The sequence below is a fragment of the Neomonachus schauinslandi genome, chromosome 3, assembly GCF_002201575.2.
Source record: "Neomonachus schauinslandi chromosome 3, ASM220157v2, whole genome shotgun sequence".
Classification (NCBI taxonomy): Eukaryota; Metazoa; Chordata; class Mammalia; order Carnivora; family Phocidae; genus Neomonachus; species Neomonachus schauinslandi.
This window is the reverse complement of record NC_058405.1, coordinates 72,649,125-72,668,939: the sequence shown is the minus strand read 5'-3', so window position 1 is coordinate 72,668,939 and position 19,815 is coordinate 72,649,125. Positions and strand designations below refer to the sequence as shown.

Below are 19,815 nucleotides of genomic sequence, written 5' to 3'. Positions count from 1 at the left end.
AGAGCATGTGCATGGTATTTCATAAGCACAAATCATTTTTAAATTATTTTTTAAGTAATAACCAGATAAACACTAGAAGCTTTCCAACGGGGTTGAGATTGGCTCACAGTAGATGCTCAACAAATATTTGTTAGAAAAATAAACACTGTGAATACTCTTCTCATTTCAGACATGGGCATGAGGCCCAAAAAGGTTAAAGGTTCTGCTCAAGGGCACTTTGAAGGAGCTTCTGACTCACGGCCTATGTCTGACATTCTGTCTTTTCAGTTTCTCCTAGAAACAGATGGCCAACCAATTCGAGCAAGAAAGCTGAATGAAAATGGTTTTTAGGAATTTTATATAGTGGGTGATTTGGCAATCTTTTAAAAATCCAGGCTCATGGCTTAAAAAGATAAGCATTTATAAAGATATTGCAAACGCTGTTTCTGTATTACAAAGAATACATTTTTGGGGCCTTTAAAATTTTTCAAGTCAGCATCAGCCCCCTCAAACTCATCAGTCCCTGCATGCTTTTATGCCCCTTCGGCACAGAGGGGAAAAAAACCAAGCTCTCTTCCTCGGATTGTTCCATTTACAGGCAGGTGTTATCTTGGGTGGACAATAGACAAGCATGGGCAGCAGACCCGCCTCTCCAGGAGATGGTGTGTGGTAGTACAGGGAAATGGGACCAGCTGAGGAAGCAGATGCTTCCAGACGGAGTTTCAACTTCGTTCAAGGTTGGATATTAGGTTGCTTCCATAACTTGGGCTAGGACCATGTTAGGATTTTGGAGCAACGGGCCATTTCCTGGAGGCCAGGTCTCGGCAGCCCCTCTTAGGTAGCACTGTGTGGGGGAGGGTTGGGGGGGGGTGTGCTGCACTCAAACCCTGACTTTTGCACTGGTGAGCTGTGGGGCCTTGCAGAGGCGATTTAACCTCTCAGAGCCCTGTTTCCTCATCCGCCAACTGGGAAAATAATATCTACCTCAAAAGGCTGGAGAGAGAAAAATAAGAAAAATGGCAATTTCATGTGGTTCAACCTAACACACGAAAGCACTTAGTCTGGTGCTTTCTCATACAGAGGACATGTTGATGCCCCTTCTCTTCAGCATCTGGGGCACGGGGTGCGGGGCAGGGTGCTGGAATGCAGGGATTCTCACAGGAAGGCCTGCCATCATCTGGGCAGTCCATTTTGAGCAGAAATCCTGATTCGTGGGTATAAGAGTCCTTCTCTGGTTACTTTCTGGTAGAACGGTCAGGTTCCTTGAAGAGCTTTATCAGAGACTTTGCCTGACAAGGACAGCCTTTTGGGGTAGAAGATATCATTTCATGGGGCTCTTGCAATGCTGGCATCCATGCTGGAAGAAAGGAAGTGCTTTGAAATCTCCCTATGCAAATGGTCCTTTCTCCTGGAGCCTTTCCTAGGGATCTGCTTGGCTGGGTTCATGGCCTCCCATGCCTCAGGAGCCCCTGGTCATATCTCGGAGAGTTGGGAAAGCTAGAAAAATGCCCTTTGGGTTTCCAGTACTTTTGGGTTTTGGAATCTGAAAATGAGTCAAAATGACATGAATATTCCATCATGAATGAAGAAATGAAGTATTTTCCATACTTCAAAAGAAATATGCATCTTTGAGATGTCTGATTTATGTAGTTTTCACGTATTTTCATTTTCATCTGTCTCGTGGTAGTCATGAATCACAAAGTGATTCATGTGACTTCACTTCTCACGTGCTTCAGAGAGTGGTAGTATCTTTCAACATGAGAAAGATATAGATAGATAGATAGATAGATAGATAGATAGATAGGTTTTTTTAATTTCTAAGAGGAAATGTTTTGCGGGTAGGACCTAACAGTATAAAATAGTTTAGATTTCTGAGGATCTCAATTATTCCAGCTTCATAGTTTTACTTTATAGTTAGGTCAAGCCCCAGCTAAGCCTTTGGGATTTATGATGCACAGCTAATTTCCCATTACAAGGTCATAATGGATCATTCCAAAACTTTGAACCTGTGGTTATAGTGAGCTTAAGTCCCTAGTATTTTAGAGCCCACGATGGGAGAGGAGAAAGATCTTTGAGGTGACAGAAATTGTTTTCTCGTGGACAGTGCTGGGTTGTGTCATTTACAACGTTTATTCTGAGCTCTCACGGGCCTGATCTAAAACTCCTGAAGCCAAGGATGCTTCCAGCAGCGCAAGATCGTTATGTGACCCAAGCAGAAATAGCTGCGTCTATACCTAGGCCATATCTAGCTCGTACCAGTGTTTTGGGAATGCAACCGGTCCGCTAAAAGCCAAACTATGACACCCATACCTTTCAGCATTTTTACAGCCACAGTCCGGCATGTGGGTGATTTCTTAATGCCAAATGCAGAAGCTTGAACCACTTTTCCAAAAGCTCCTCTTCCAAGTGACTTGCCTGCAATGAAAAGAAGACATTGGTTTGTTTGCCAAGCCAGCAGGGTGAGGTTAAGTCTTTTTCCGGAAGAAAGTATCCTATGTGCATATGTGAGCCATGTAGACTTTGAAAGGAATCCCCAATAAACTGAGCCCCAAAGAGTCAAAGTAAGGGACATGTTTCTGGGTATCTTCCTTCCACCTCTTCACTGGGCTTCTGAGGTGCCTTTGTCCCTTGCAGCGAGACTGGGCCCCTGGGAGGCATTTGGTTTGGGTGGGTGACTAGTTTCCTCTTCACCAAATCTTCCTGGGGAGTCTCTTCCATTGTTTAACAACATTACTACCAAGACTTCCCTTTGTTTAACCTAAGCCACTTCTCTTGCCTCTTGAGGTCATTTCTTCTGAGCTGTTTTCTTTTAAGATTTTATTGATTTATTTGAGAGAGAGAGAGAGAGAATGCGCCAGACAGGGGAGGGGCAGAGAGAGAGAAGGAGAAGTAGAGTCCCTGCTGAGCAGGGAGCCCCATGTGGGGCTTGATCCCAGGACCCTGGGATCACGACCTGCGCCGAAGGCAGATGCTTAACCGACTGAGCCACCCAGGCGCCTCTCTTCTGATCTGTGTTCGGCAGAAAGGAAGAAACAGAATGACAGTCACTGCTATCGGTTCTGAGAATGCCCCATAGCTACACAAAAATCACGAAATCATTTCTCAGCCTTCCTTGCCAGGCAAAATGCTTCCAGCTATCCTACCATGCCCTTACACGATGTCGACATCTTCAGGGTTCAGCACATGAGCCTAGCAACCACTGGCAGCAATTTGTTTAAGCCACAGAGAAATGGTTGCCAAATGCAATAACAAAGTCAGGTTTCTTTCATGGCACCTGTCATGTTCTGCTGTGACCGCTGTTAACATGTTTCTTTCCTCACCCTTGCATGAGACCACTTGACTCAGAGGGGTGATAACCACGTCTGAATCTTCCCAGAAGCGGGCTCAGGACCTGGTGCACAGAGGCCCCCCTGTGCCTTAGTGCAGAAGGAAGAGTAGCCATTTGGGAACTTGTGAGCAAGTCTTGTACAGTTATGGGGACCTAGAGGAACCCTTGGGTTGGAGACCATGAAGGTGATGCTCCATGAAGAGAGCACCCCCCCCACCCCCCGGAATACCTCAGCTACTTTTTATATCAGGGCACTTTCTTTTGCACCATCAGGACGCAGGTAGCCAAATAGAACTGAGAGAAACAGTACACCTCAAGCATGATGTGGAAAAAGGAAGAGTGAGCCAAAGAAGTCACTCTCGCTTGGTTCTTCTGGGGGGGAAAGTAGCAACACAATGCCGTTGGTCAAAAGTAAATCCTGGCAGTTAGAATGTTAATTTGACACAACCCCTCCTCTCTCAGCCTAGTCGTCTTTCTCAGACGACTGTTCCGATAAGGGGCCTTCAGTGAGTTAACCAACCGACCTTCCTTCCTTCCTTCTACTCCAATCCCTTCCCCCCCAAAGACATAGGTTTCTGTCTGTTTGTTTTTAAGATTCTTACAAAGCTTATAACGAAGCTTTCCTGCTTCCTTATCATATTACAACTTTATACTTTTATGTGCAGTGACTCAGTAACAAAGATGACATCACCCTGGCTCTGCTTAGTATCGTCCCCTCACTACCAACCACCCCAGGCACCCAGTCAGGACACAGGAAAAATTCAATTACCGATGCGATCATAAGAGCCTCTTTGCAGCTGTCTCCTGGGGACTCCCTCTTCGTTAGGAGGGAACACTGGTGAAATTACACGCTTTTTCTCACATGTACTGGTAGCGACTGATAAAGATCATTCCTCCCAGAGCGGGCACCACGGACAGGGATATGGGCTCTGCTTCCCTCTTCAGATAAAACTGTCCATGAAATAGACCAGAATGGGGACTCTAGGTTTAAATAAAAGTGCCTCGGGAGGACCCTGCAGGTAGTGAATGTGGAAATCATGCGTGGAAAGAGCATTGGCAGCTACCAGACTTGTAAAGATGGGTGCATTTTGGTTGGATGCTCATTCCTTGCTTTTTTAGGGCAAAAAACGTTTTCCCTCTGCTGTGCCTGATAGGAAAAGTGTCCCGAGCCTGACAAATATCCAGGTAATCTCTCTCTTAGGACATCTCCTACATACCACATACCGTGAAGACTCTTGCTTTGTTTGGGGGCAGGCAGAATCCTTTTCCCTTCCACAGCCTCAGCCCCACGCATTCCCTTCTTCACCCCGGCACAACACACTTGATTTTAACTAGTGTTTGGGGATTTTGCTTCTGTCAGTGAGAATAAGCTCGTTCTCACTTGGCTTCCCTCAGCCTTTTCATCTATTCTCTTGGAAGCTGACTGCTGCCTCATAAAACAGCACGAAGCTATTATGGGCTCTTTAATCATCTGATGCATTGGAATCCTTTGGCAGACCCACTGTTCCAGTTTCAGGGGAGCCCGGTGACCCTGGGCTTGACCTTGCCCGATCCCTCTTTTCCCTTAAAATCCTCCTTGGTGTTACCCACATGCCACTAACTGGCTCGTCAAAGTGCTAGGTCATTGCCATACAATGAAAGGCTATTGGAATCTCCTTCAACGATGTCCTTGACTGGCCAGGGTGTCCCTGGGACACTCCAGGGAGAGTGCCCGGCAGCACTGGTCTTCTAAGAGGCAACACCAGCCCAGGTGCTGTCCCCTTGCAAATTCCACGTTCCCTGTATAGTTTCCTAGATTAGGTAATTCTGACTTTATTTTGCAATAGAAAGCTGCGTTGTCCGACATTATCCCAGCTTCTGTGATACATTTGTAAGAGCTGACTTCTCCCTTAGGTTTAGTGAGGAAGCACTAACAAAACAGATTCCGTTCTTCCCGGATTTCAGGCATTTCAATGGGAGCAACACTTTTGACCCGAACTCCTACTGTATCTATCTATCAGGTACCATAAATGCTGACTTGTCTCAACAGGGCTGCTAGTAGGAACCAACAGAGTACAACAAGCTGAAATCAGATGCCACTTGTCTGTGTATTTCCCTACACAGCATGTTTTTTGTATTTATAGCCCCATTGTAACTCTGCCCATCAAACCAGCTTTTCCTCTCCAACCATCCATAGTCTTGGTTACTTTCACTTGCCAGACATTACTTCAGATTACTTTCTGTCATTTATTTGGCTTCAAACCCCCCAAATCTTGGGCCTTTCTGCTCCCATGCTGGTAGGAGTAACATTCCTCTGGCCCTTGCCGTCGCGCTCTGCACTGGAAGACAGAGTGAGCTGACTTCACCCCCTTTCTCTCACCCATCAAAGACACTCACGTGCACATGAGCCAAATCATAACATCTGGCAACTCCAGGAAGGGAAAGAACCGTAAGAGAGATCTTCCACAAGGAGAACCTCCTGAAATGGGATTATCTAAACCCACAGAGGCCCCAGGGGAAATTTGATGGAAGGATTAGCTTGGCCCCCAATGTGATACCGAGCACAGGGATACTAGGTGAAGGAGTGAAGAGATGGGACGAAAAGCTCATATGTCCTATACAGGAAGAGGGATGTTTGATTGTGACTAATAACTCTGGAAAGCAATGTGGCCTGAGAATGGCTTACGGTTGTGGGAAAATTATCCCAGTTCCCTGCCAAGGTCACTGAAGGGCTGGGCTAGCTGCCATATAATTTAGACTTGCAGAAGGAACTCATCTAGTGTACCACCTGCCCTTAACTACTCTAAATTTAGATGATTTTTTTCCCCCTGTCAGCAGCCATTGCTGGCTTTTGCCTGTCTCTCCAGCTTTTCACTGATTTCCAATTTTCTTCCCCAAGCCAAACAGAACATACTCTTGGGGCCAAGTATTCTTTCTCATGTATGAAGAAATGTAAGCAGAGTCATTTCAAGGCCCAAGAGAACAAGAAGAAGAAGCATTTCTCCCTCTCCGTCCTGCCAGACCCCCACTCCAAGATAGTCTGCCTGTCGGGGGAGGGGAGGCATCGCCCTCGAATTCGGAACAACAGGCTCTTTCGCCGAGAGTGACAAGATCTGGGAACGCTGGATCCATGATCTCTGTTGCTAGTTCCAACTATTAATGATTCTGGCATACACAGGAGTGAGTAGAAATTTTTCAGAAGCCACAGTCCAAATATTTTGGGCAAGAGTCATAGAAGCTTCTTTGGTTTTGTACTACCCCAGGATGGAGATTAATTTGCGTTGTGACGCTGAGCTGGAGGAAAGCACAGCTGCCTGATGTTTACGCAGGAACAGTGGTCCTTGCTCTTCAAAAATGCAACTTAAATGACCCCTGGGACTTTCTTCTCTGTCTGGACATTTCGAACACCCAGGGAAATTCCACGTACATAGTCTATGGATTTGTGCCGAGGGGTTCTTTGACCCACAGCCTCGAAGGGGCACTGAAGGCTCTTTCCACGTGTCTGGCTGTGCTGTTCCTTGCCATCCTGAATTGTGTCACAAATTTCTAAGTCCTCAAAAATGTCCTTGTTTAGGAGTGCTTGTACTTGTAAGCCTTGTGGTGGCACTGATCCCTGCCCTTCACTTACCTCCTTCTGCGGCGATCTCCTTCACCCTTTGGGGTAGCACACTCAGACACCTTTGTACCCCCCACGGCTTAGATGGGTGTCTGCTGCTCAGACAGGTGCTTAGAGACTGTTGCAAGAAAAAGCAGGTGCCCCCATCCCTTTTTTTTTTTTAAGATTGTATTTATTTATCTGTCAGCACAAGCAGGGGGAGCGGCAGGCAGAGGGAGAAGCAGGCTCCCCACGGAGCAGGGAGCCCAATGCAGGGCTTGATCCCAGGACGCTGGGATCATGACCTGAGCCCAAGGCAGCGGCTTAACCGCTGAGCCCCCCAGGTGCCCCTCCCCCGTGCCTTTGTACTGCCGTCCCAGCATTCTGTTAGAACTATTTACCTCTGTGCCCACCTCCCTTGCCATTTTGTGAGCAGCTGGAGGGGAGAATCCCGAGTCTAGGTGACTTTCGCAGCCCTCGGAGCACAGTGCTTTGTAGGCAGTAGGCGCTCAGTGTGGGTTTAGGAATCTGTTGGACGAATACATTACCCAGTTTAAGTCGCTCCCGGGCAAACTCCCACTTGCTGGCATCATAAGGGAGCCGCTCACACTGCTCGTCCAGGGGAACTTCGTCTGGGTCCATTATAATCGATAGGTAGTCCGTCTTTATTTCAGAAGAAGACTGAGAAAGAAAGAAAGAAAGAGATCTCAAAGTCACTAACAAGGAAACAACTTAAAAAACCCTGGATACCCAATTTAAAATAATACCCAGCAGCATCTGCTGCTATTTTGGTTCATTTGGTTGAAACCGTGCGGTTGGGTACAGAAAGTACCCCTCCGCATACACGTATGTACACCACACTTCCCATTAAATAACTCCTTACTCTTCTCACGCCGCATTTCTGTAGGCTGGTTCCGCCATATTGTCTCAGATAATATGCACCCAGATGGTCGGTGACCTTGTTGCTTGTTCTTAGACAATGATCAGATGATAGTCCTTCCCCAAAACATGCAAAGCATTTTTATAAAATCATTCCAAATAATTGACTGAAAATAACTTCCCATGGCCAATCTGTACAAGCAGGGATATACGTCACAAGCCAGGCCAACGGTGAGAAGTGTGACTGTGGCTTTTCCGCATTTGCAAGAAGGGCCAGAGGTGGCGAAGTGAACCCAGGAGCTCTGGGACAGTTGAGAGGCATATTTCATGTGAAGTATTTAAATATACTCAGAAGGCCTGGCCCCTTGGTTGCTGCAGGTACCTAGAAACACCATGGGATCCGTTGGTGAGAACAGAATAAGATTTACCTTCAATAAGAAATAGAAGTTGATTATTTCAAAGGCCGAGGAGTCTATAAGGCATGGGACTTCAACACAGCCATGTCCTGAGCTTTGGCCATTAGTAGGATTGTCAAATAAGTAAGGCGGGCATCTGCCTTCAGGTGCTTATTTTATCTTGGTAATGGACATCAAGCCCAGAAAAGATCCTTTATTTCATAGCATAGATAAGTGGATTTACATTTTGTGTCTTAGATTCCCATCAATGAATTTATTGCCTGTTGATTCAATGTAGAAGTGATGATGGCATTTCTATGGGCAGTTCAGAAAAGAAGGCTGCTTACCCATATAAGGTGGGTTTGGGTAAGTCTTGCCTAGAAGTTACAGCAACTTCATTTCAATGAGTTTTGGAACCCTCTTGCATTGCCCTTCCCTAGGCAGGACCAGAGTTCAGGAGAGAAGTCACCCTCTCCATCCACACCATTTCACGCTCGCCCGCATTCTTCAGCTCTTACTCACCCTGTTCTGGGCTGTCACCGCTCACCTCATCCATCACTTGCAATCGGTCTCCTTCTCCTAGAAATTATCACTAAAATGTGTGACAAATAGCTCAAAGCAGAAAGATCTGCCTGGCCTCCACGGCGAGTGGAAACCAGAGAAAGATACGGAGCACATTTGTCACGAGCTGCATTTGCCACTGGTGCTAATCTGTGAGGGCCAGCCCATCAGACCCTCGTGTGAGTCTGGGAAGGAATACAAGTTCCTCTCCCAGGGTGCTGGATGTGTACTAGAGAAGCCACGTGAGTAGGTTTTAGGACTATACTTTTTGATGTCCAATATAGCCAAGGCCGTGAGAAAAAACCTCCAATCTTCAAAGAGCCCAGGCTAGCTGAAGCCTAGCAAGGAACGTGTCAGTTTTGGGAGCACACGTGGGGAGGCTGGTGGAGGTGTTGAGAGAGACAGGGGATCAGGCAATGAAAGATAATCTCCCCATGGAATTTTATGGTTTATCTCAATAAGGCAGATGAGAGGGAACACCAGACAAACCTCAAGGAAGGGCTGGAGGAGAGTCGGATAGTAGAATCTTAGTTGACAAATATTTATTCTTTCAATTGACATTAACACTGAGCAGCTACTAGGTGTTAGGCACGGAAGTTGCATAGCTCAGTGCTTCAGGGCCCAGGCATTGAGCTGGCTGCCCGGCTCTGAGTCACAGATCAACTCTGGACCAGCACCTAACCTTGGCAAGTCGCTTAACCTCTCTAAACCTGGTATCCTTATCTGCGAAATAAGGATAATGACGGTGCTTATCTCCCAGGCTTGTGGTGAATATTGCATGAAATGATCCACGTCAAGCTATGAGAACGGGGCCTGGGACACAGTAAGCATCCATCAATGCTAGCTCTAATTCTAACGCTGACCTATGCGGCGTGGGGGTAAAAGGGTAACATCCAGTCCATATCAATGAGGAATTCACTTGCGGTTACAGAAACCACATGGAAATAGTTTTTGAGGGCCTGTATCTCTTTACCTCCCACAATTAATCACCTTTCAAATTCCCTAAGGATCCTCTTCTGGAAGGAATCATCTCTTGCTCTCATCCTTTCTAATTGACATCAAGATTTCAGATTTTTAGAAATACTAGGGCCATCTTCAATTTAGTCCCAATGCACCTTTCCAGCTTTATTTCCACTCTGCTCCTGTGGGGTCCTTCCCTCCTCTGGGGAGTGGGGAGGAGGAGAGTGGGCTGCCTTTTTCTGCTGCCTTCCTTCCTGCCACAACCTTCGAATTCGTTCTCTAAACTTCATTTTCTCTGAAGTTTTTTCTCCCCCTCCCTCCTTTGTAGCCTTTGGACCTCCCTTCCGGATTTGGCAAGCTTCGCTTTTGTTAGACCTACTTCCCTACGCGCTCTGTCTCCCCTTTCAAATGCCGGTGGTGTGGCCTTTGTGTCCTTCTAAAGCAGTGGCCTTCACTGTCACGTCCCAAAACCAATCATTCCATACAGCTGATGCCTGATGTTACATATTACCACAGAAGGCTCCTGCTTAGCCTTGCCTCTCGTATCGACGCTATAAAGTACACCTCGTTGGTTTTGGTTACTAAGCCTAAGGTCGCACAACCTGGGTTCAACACTCAGCTCCAACTCTAACTAGCTTTGTGACTTTGGACAAGTTATTTTACCTCTCTGAACCGTACTTTCTTTCTGTCTACAATGGGAATGATAATATATCTACCTCTTTGCATTTTTGGAAGGATTAATTGGGATACTACATGAAGAGCTCGTCATGAGACCTGGCATGATTACAAGGACTAAGAAATCTCTAGAAATGGAGGAGGCCTCCTTGACACTTTTCAAGTCCTGTTGATTTTACCCGCTAAATATGTCTTGAATTCTAATCCCTTAGACTAAGAGCTACTATCATTTCTTACTTGGGTTACTAGAAAGTCTTCTGGTAGGTTCCTCTCTATGCACCCTTGCCTCCTCTGGTCCATTCTCATAGCAGCCAAAATTCTCTTTCCAGACACTGCTCTCTTACACTGATTGCCTCCTTTTGCTTAACAACACCCCACCCCCACGACGCCAGGCTTCCTTTTACTTCCAGAACACAGACTAAATTTCTTACCTCAGCCTGCAAGGCCCTGTGTGGCCAGCCTTTGCATCCTCTCCTCTCCCGCCTCACCTCCTACCTTGTTCCCTCCACGGCAGCCACATGGGCCTCCATCAGGCTCTCGTTCCCAAGGCGTCCCTGTCCTGCCCCAGCCTCACACAGGCTTTCCCTCGGCCTGAAGCACTCTTCCCTCCCTCTGGGCCCGACTGCCCGCCCCTTACAGGGCATCTTTCAGTCAGCTGCCTCTAGCGCGGCAGGTTCACATTTGTCTGTGTAACTGGTGAAAGCCAGGCTCCTCTCCAGACCGCACACTCCGCGTGTCCTCTCCACTGCCACCCAAGGGCCTGACACCGGGCCTGATGCTCCTCGTGGAGCAGGTGCACGGTAAATGTTGGAGGCATGAATGAATGGATGAACGCTTGTCGGCTCTTCTCCCCCGGACTGCAGAGAAGCAAGTGGGGCTGCAGGCCTGATGATAGAGATCTGACGTCCTGTGCTCAGGCTGAACCTCGCAGCAAAGAACATAGTTGTGTGGTGGGGCTCAGAGGGCACGGAACCGCCGTGTGCTGTGTGCACTCCCATAATGTTATGAGACGTAAGTCAGAGGGGGTCTCTATTTTGCATTTTCCTTTTCATTTCTTGGCAGAGAATAAGAAAGACTTTGCAGGCCTTATGCTGAATTTAAAGATTTTATGACATATCTTTATGTCAAAAACATCCCTTCTGTTTCTGGGAAATAGTCCTCTGTTCGTTGCTCTAGCTTAGGGTGTGAACACTCCCGTTAACGGTTGAGAGGCATTTTAATGATCTATGTTTGGTGCTCCCCAGGTCCGAGACAGAAGCCAGGGGGGAAGGGGATTAGAGTCTAACATTGGCTCCGTGCCTGCTCTGGCCGTGAGAAGCATTTTAGAACATTATGTAAAAAGGAACGTAGAACTTCATCTGAAGTGTTCTTACCCTTTTCAGTTTTCGGATAAAGAGCGTTAACAGGAGCCAGAAGAGGGTTGCAGCCACACAGGTGCATGTCAGAGTGATGAGCTCCAGGTTAGACTTGTCCGAGGTTCCTGGAGAGAGAAAACCATCAGGCTGATCCTCAAAAGGCACCGTCCAACTTAGAGTCTTTGTGATTCTAGAAAATGGGTCTGATGCCCCTACATGGTTCATCATGGCGAACGCAATCTGCTGGTGCAAGAGTTAGTCTGGGACAGGTCCTCTCTTACCTTCTGAGTCCGGCAGGGTGCATGATGTTATCATCATAAACTCACGCAGAAATGAAAAGACTTTCCAGAAATTCTGCGGTTGAGTTTGCAAACTCTGTAATCCCAGAAATAGCTAATTAAAAATCAGAGGAGAAATTTTTAAAAAGGAAAAAATTAAAACCGGAACAAAAGCCCATTAAAGTGCTAAATCTGGAATACGTGAAATCTCCCTAAAGGGTTTTAGAGGAAATTCTAAAGAAAAAGAAAAAAAGTAACAAAAATGACATAAAAGCGCTCCCCTGGGACTCACAAAATTCCTCTACTTTGATTTTAAAAATAAAAATAAAACTCAAGGACTGTTAGAGGTGCCTGCTCGCTGCTTTTGGAACAGTCGGGCCAAACTGCCCACCTCCTGCTCCCCACTTCTGGCTCCGTTTCTGACCTTCGCAGCAGCAGCTGACCCTGCAGGGGGGCTGGGATGCCAAGGGGGTCCTTCCCAATCGCCTCATTTCCCGGAATCACACACAGATCAAAAGCTGAGCAGTTTCTCCACCACCAAAAAGAAACGACCCAAAGTGTTCGGGAGAAGCCTCCAGAGAGGAAGATCTTTGGGATTTGGAAAGGAATGACCCAGTGGGCTAGGACAGTGGTTCCCTACTTACAGACTCCAGGGGACAGTTTCTGGAGAATTCTAAAGTAGTGCCTCATCCTTTAACCTCATTACAGGGAGACAGAGGCTCCCTATTAAGTTAGGGAAGAACAAATGGAACTTACTCTCTTTAGAAATAATGATGTGGGGGCGCCTGGGTGGCTCAGTCAGTTAAGCATCTGCCTTCGGCTCAGGTCATGATCCTAGGGTCCTGGGATCGAGCCCTGAGTTGGGCTCCCTGCTCAGCAGGGAGCCTGCTTCTCCCTCTCCCTCTGCCTCCTCCCCCCTGCTCATGCCCTGTCTCTCGCAAATAAATAAATAAAATCTTTTTTAAAGAAGAATGATAGGAATGGTATCATTGAGCACTTATCATGTGCCAAGCCCTCAGAACCGCCCCATGAAGTAGGTAGCAATAATATCCCCATTTCCTAGACAAAGTGCTACATCTCGTGGGCTCTTTGTTTCAATTCAACAAGAAGGTACAGACTCCTACTGCAGGTGACAGTCAGTCTGGAGGAGATGGGAAGATGAGCAAGAGAAAGTTGTCACGCTCCGGGGGCTCACTGCCAACCTAACTGAGACGTAAGGCAAATACAAAGAAATGAGGGTTGAGGGAATCTAACGCTTTTTGGAAGAGGCGACATTTGAAATGGATGGTGGCCTACAGAGATGAGGCGGGGAGGGCACAGAGACAGAGGGGACAGCAGGAGTGAGGACCCAGAGCTGGGAAATGATGGGGCGCACATGGCAATATACGGGCAGGCCGGGACCCGACTGCAGAGAGTTCGAGCATCTGTGTGAAGGGTTTAAACTCCATGCTGCCTGCGGGCGGTGGGAGCCAGTGAAGTTTCTCTGAAGAACAGCAAATGCACAAGTTAGAAAGCCGAGCCGCTTCCTTCTTCCCTCTATCCATGTGCTTCCTGCAGCCCACGGTCCCTGCTGCAGTGGATCTTTCCATCTAGAGGGGAAATGCACATTTTCTCCCCCAACCACTCCAACACAAAGTCCCGCCCCTTCTCCTCCCAAGGCTCAGGAGATTGTCCCCTCCTGTGCTGCCAGGCTCTCACTGCCTACCTCGAGGCCCTGTCACCTGGACCACGGCACCAGCTTCTTGACCCGCCTTGACTCCCCCCAGATCTCCTCCTCGCTGAGCCAGCGTGACTTTGCTTCCGTCTAAATGCCATCACTGCCCACCTCTGCCCCCATGGCTGTCAGGATAAAAATCCAAATCTTTGGATCCTTTGTGCCCAACCTTGCTGTCTCTTCAGCTTCATCTCCTGCCATCCTCCCACTTGCTCCAATCACATCAAAATACTTGTAGTTTCTTAAATTGACCAGCCCTCTTGCACCTCCATGCTTTGGTCCTCACTGTTTCTCTACCAGAATGTAAGCTGCCAGGGGCTGTGGCCACATTCCCGTCCCCGCTCCTCGGACTGGGTGAGTGAGTGGGTAAATTATGATTGGCTTTGTCGCCAAAGAGCTTCATGAAGCTTTCAAAGGGTTCAGGGTCAAATTCCTGTTCATGGGCATTAATCCAATAAACACATGGAACACCACCTATGTTGCAGGCTCTGTTCTAGATGCTGGTATATGGTGGTAGATGAAAGGTATGGTCTGGAGTTCACAGTCTGGCATTCACATCTGAACAGGTGAATAGGTTCAAAGTTCCTATCCAAAGCAGCAGAATGTAGGATCGTGGTTCTCCTGTTCACCGCTCTGTCTCTGGTGTTTAGAAGAGTGCCCAGCACTGAGTAGGCATCCTGAATATAGTGGGTGAGTGAATGAATGAATGAATTTGGCTTCATTTGCTTCATTGTTAGCTTGTGGCCGTTTCCCTGAACCTCATGAGAATGAGAACAGCTTTGTTAAAGTTTCGAAGTATGATAAGTTTTTCTCTCTGTATGCATCCTCTTGATGGGAATATTGTAAGCTCAAGTTAATATGAGTTTGGCTTTCCTCTCCCATGTGAAAGGTCTAATGCTGCCCTGCTGTATTCACACACACACACACACACACACACACACACACTCACACTCACACTCTTCTCCGCTTATGCTGCAAATAAGTTTTGTGGAATCTTACTGGGACCTGCTCGGGCCATAGTGGCCTTGGGCTGTTGGGGATGCTGACAGCATCTTGAGACATGGCACTGTCTGCATCAAACCTCTGCAGAGGCCTCCTGCCTGGAATGCCCTGGGAGAGGCCCCCTCCCATTGTGGGAACTTTCCCACTGCATTCCACGGGGCAGGAAGTTGACCCCCAAAGTAATTCCACAGCCCTTACTCAGGCAAAATTCCTTTCAGTGGGACCAAATGTGTTTGTGTGCACTTACACATTTAAAGAACTCATTAAGAAACATCTTCAAGATGAACATTTATTACAGGCGAAAGATCTTTCTAGTGTTCTATCCCTGCTTACTGAAAACTAGAATGGGAATTTAACAGGGTATCATGCAGTATCTGTGCTCTTTCTGTCTCACTTGCTTTATTTGGAAAGTAACCATTAGGATAGTCTTATGTTGAGGAGACCGACTTAAGTCAGCAACATCTCTTCCTATGCAGCTCTTGGATGTTTTCTCAGAGGTCAAACATCCCCACACTGGTCTGACTAGACCCAGCTTCAACAGGCTGGTGACAGCTGATGAGCTCAGTCCATGAAATGGCCCAGCTGCACATGGCAGGGGGAAAGGAGGCGAGAGGAAACGTGGGTGGGGTTGACACTAACTAGGAGTGGGCCCTGGGGCTCGGACCGTTGCGCTCATAGGCCGTGTGTGCAAGCCTGCATCAGGGCACGCTACGAGGTTATTTTTATATGGGAGAGTGACCAGACTGTGGCTCCTCTGAAGAGTTAGGGTGACTGTACTTTTTATTCCAGACCGTTAACCCTGCTGCACAGAGTCCTCCCTGTCAGTTACCCTCTGAGGCTCCAGACCACCCCTCCTGTGACAGGAAGTGCGGATGCCCCCCCAGGGGAGGCACTGAGTCTTGACGGGGGACGTGCCTAGTCTAGAGTCTGTGTAACCGCAGTGGCTGGCTACCCTGCCCTGAGCCTTTGTGATGGTGACGGCCGCTCCCTCTGCCCAGGGCTGGACTCTGGGTTGCGGCCGCACCCCCCAACCCTGACACGCAGGGCCAGGAAACTCAGCTCTCGCAGGAGAACCGGTGGTGCTTCCCAGGAGGTTAGGAAAGCTCCCCAAGCACAAGACCAGGGCCTCTTGCTCTGGGACCTGCCTTGACTTGAGATGAGCCCAAGTGTCACCAGGAAAGGGGAGGAAGCAAGCAGCTATGTCTTAGACCGAGGACCCCGTGCCCCAGCGGCCTCATCCTCCACATGTGCAGGTAACAAGAGCACCCTAGCTCACAGGAGAAATGTGTGAACCTAGTGGGAGCCATTCTTTTCAAGGTTTCCCCCAACCCCAGAACTGCCTTTCCTTTTTTTTTCTTTTTTTTTTAAATCCTTCTTAGTTTTTGGACTTCAAGTACAAGATAATTTGGTTTCCATCCAAACCTAGTGCATATATATCACAATTTGTCTCTTCTTTCTAAAACTACTCAGACTTTGGCCAAATACCGATCGTTTTCTACAGACAAATGGGTCACTACTTGCCCTGAGACATTTGCCTCATACCTGCCAGGATGGCTTAGGTGTTGTTCTCTGGTTCTATCATTATTTTAATTTGAGGTAACTGTTCATTTGGGTTTATTGCCCATTAAATTCTTAAGACATCAAGAGATGGGTGTGTTTCATGTTCATTTGGCATCTCCAGCATTGGCCCAGTGGAAGTCTCAATATTTATATATAGATGAAAATAAAATCAATCAGATACACTTAGACCTGATCTTCCACATGAGCCAGTCAAGAAGTGCTACTTCGTTTTATATAAAATCCAATAACCAACAATCCAGTTAACCTTATTACATAATTTCTCTAAGACTTATTGGAATATTAAAATTGGCTCTCCTACTATTTATGAAGCTCTTTGGGAATCTTTGTACACCAGTTTGGAACCCCTCTTAAGAACAGAGAACTACTGTATTCAGATTAAATTAGAAGTAAGTTTTCAAGAATAATTTTAGGTAAAGATATTTAAAATAGCGGGGGCGCCTGGGTGGCTCAGTCGTTAAGCGTCTGCCTTCAGCTCAGGTCATGGTCCCAGGGTCCTGGGATCGAGCCCCGCATCAGGCTCCTTGCTCAGCAGGATGCCTGCTTCTCCCTCTCCCACTCCCCCTGCTTGTGCTCCCTCTCTGGCTGTCTCGCTCTCTGTCAAATAAATAAATAAAATCTTAAAAAAAGAGAGCTTTAAAAAAAAAAGATATTTAAAACTGCTATTATGGGCCATCAGTTCTAGAACACATTTTTATTAAAGCTAGTAAAGCTAAATCCTTTTACCTAAATCCTTAGGTCAAAGAGGAACTTTGTGGTTTGGAACCCCGTTTGGGTGACTCCCTGGTTAAGTGTAGGAAAACTAAAATACAGAAAGTTTTGGGGAAGTTAATATGGTTTATCACATTAACAAACAATAATGTTAGCTAATGGTTAAAAAGTTTCTATTATATGCCAGACACGGGTTTGAATGTGTTAATCCTTACAACCCTGTAAGTTTGGCATACCATTATTAACATCTATTTCGCAGATGAAGCACCAAGAAGGTAAGTAATTGGCCCAAGGGTACACAGCTCAGGAGCAGTGACGCACCTGGCTTCAGAGGGGGTCCCCTGCTACCTTAGAGCTGAGAGGAAGTAGAGCAGAATGGTTCAACACGGATCCGGTTCTCAGCTCTGCCACTCCTAGCTTTGTTACCCTGAACAAAGTCCTAAATCTTTCTGTACTTCAGATTCTCACTCGCAAGTAGAAAAAAATCCCCATTGGGTTGTCACAGAAGTTGAATAGACTAATGCATGTTGAGTGAGCATAAGCTATTAGAACTGAATTCCATCACCATTTTTTGAATTCTTGATCAAGGCCAGCTTTATGTCATTGTTTAGATTTTAAGTACAAAGGCATGCATATCCCGTCCCCCAGCCCTTCTGCGTGAAATTAGTGAGTAGCGAGTTCATCTTTCCATTGCAAGCGCTGGTCTCTCCTTGGGAACCCTTCTGAGTTGCCAACACCCAGGAGAGGAGTGACATCAATCAGCAACATCTTCATGTGAATTAGTTTATCACATCCTTCCTAGTGCCAGGAGAGCCAGAGGAGTGAATTTGGGGCAGGATTCAGGAAGAGAGGAGCTAACGTGGAGGGTCCTCCAGGCTGGAAGGAGCATCAGAAAGAAGTGAAACCCAAAAGCTGGCCTGGCCAAGGGGGATAAAAGGGAGTGGCTGCATATCCAAGACAGTTTTGGGCTTTTCCTATTTCTTACTCTCAGAAATGATTAAGGAACACAGTGTATGTTTCCCGCTCTGTGGGTCCTTTCCCGAAATGTGTTAATGTGCAATTATCATGGCATAATTTTGCCAATCTCACCTCTACTGCCATCTGCCACTCCAAGCATTTAGACTGTGGGACCCTAAGGCAGTCCTGTGCATTCCATGATTTTCATATCCATCAGTCATCCTCAAAAGAATGTTTAACGTGGTATTTTCTCTTGTGTAATTATAAATGCTATTAAAGTAGTATTCCAATAGCAAAGCCTAAATCTGTTAGAAGAATGTATTTACATATACATTGTGGTTCTTTCTTGCAATAATAAAGTATGTTTTATCTCAAGTCCTTGGATGAGAATGTGCCATGCTTTCCTTGAAACCGTCCCATTGAGTTGCATGGGCTATTGAGCACTATGTCAATTTCAGAAATTATTTTGGTTAGGAACGGTTTTGTGTTGTTGTTTTTAACGTTAGAACTTCCTCTCTGAGAGTTCCACGTGTGATCCTGTGCAGTCCAAACCAAACAAGACCTGTGATTATTTAAAGAAGCCACTCTGACTCCACAGTCCACTCATCCTTTTCAGATACAAAAATAACACATTGTTTTATCTATGAGCATAAGAATCCTTTTTCAAGGGAAATAAAAGGAGCAGACAGTTTCCTTCCTGGCTAATTCATGAACCTCTTTAAATCTGTTAAACATAGCCACAGACACAACTCATTTGCTTGGTTTCATTTCCTAAACTCAACCTGACAAGATAGGTCAGTGTGAAGGGTCTATATGCATATATTGGGAAATGAAGTCGAAAGCTAGGGGACGTTTCCCGGCCACCAGAGTGAGAGCCACCAGAGAGAGAGAGCAAGGATCTAATTTCAGTGATAAAATTATTAACCAGGTCCTGCGCTGAACAGTTTGGAAGAGCATCTAAGGATCCAGTTTTTATTCAGTGAGCCTCAAGTACATCCATCCGAGATGGTGCATCTAACTAAAAAGATCCACATAATATCCACTTAAAAAAAATCTCCTTATCCCAAACTATATATGGAGCTGAAACCTGCCTCCTTGAAATTTCGCCACCATCTCCCTTCCTTGGTTCTGGCTATATTTTCTGGTGTGTCAGAGGAGTGAAACATCTCCTCAGTCTGATGCTTCTCAAATATTTGAGGAAAACAATAATATCACTGCTTAGTTTTTAGACTAAACATCCTCATTTCCTTGCGCTACTTTATCATTACCCTATTCGGATATGGCTCCATTTATTTGTAAATGGGTACAGTATTTCAGGTGGTTTGATGATTGCAGATCAGGGAATCTGTTTTCTCAGCCAACCCCAGAAAGCAGAGAGGTCGGGTTCAGCTGTCACTGCGAGAGCAGGGGGAGAAAAAAATTACAAAAGAGAGCCAGGAAGAAGGCAGAGCAACTGTAAAAAGCAGACACAAGAACTCAAAAAGCATGGCAGTTGAGGACAATAATGAGTAAAAACAAAGAGCCATGTGCATGAAGTGCCCACAGCCACCTTGCAAAGCTCTATCATTTCCCCAGGTGCCATTGGAGACTCATGCCACCCGAGGGAAAAGAGGTCATGAATCAAAAGTACCAGTTCCTCAGAAAACCCAGTGAGCTAGACAAGAGGAAATATTTAAAATACCTCAACTTTGTTGTTGCCAAGGGAGATATCAACGTAGAAGGCTCACAGTTGTCTCATAGCTCACTGCCCCATTTGCCTTGCCAACCCAACAACCTCTGAGGCTTCCTTTAGACCTTGGTTCACTCCCCATGGCCTTTCTTGTCTCTCTGAACCCCCTGAGCTCTTATTAGCAGCACTGTGTGGTCTGC

At 46.5% G+C, this 19,815-nt stretch overlaps 1 protein-coding gene across 1 annotated transcript in view; it reads right to left on the bottom strand.

Moving 5' to 3' along the window:
• FLT1 (fms related receptor tyrosine kinase 1) overlaps positions 1-19,815 on the bottom strand; it is a 220,809-nt gene that overhangs the window by 25,377 nt on the left and 175,617 nt on the right. The window contains exons 18-20 of the mRNA XM_021678191.2: positions 11,725-11,831; positions 7,430-7,562; positions 2,290-2,394 (exon numbers count right to left, since the gene is read on the bottom strand). Of these exons, the coding sequence (XP_021533866.2) occupies positions 2,290-2,394; positions 7,430-7,562; positions 11,725-11,831 (345 nt within the window). The remainder of the gene's footprint in view (positions 1-2,289; positions 2,395-7,429; positions 7,563-11,724; positions 11,832-19,815) is intronic.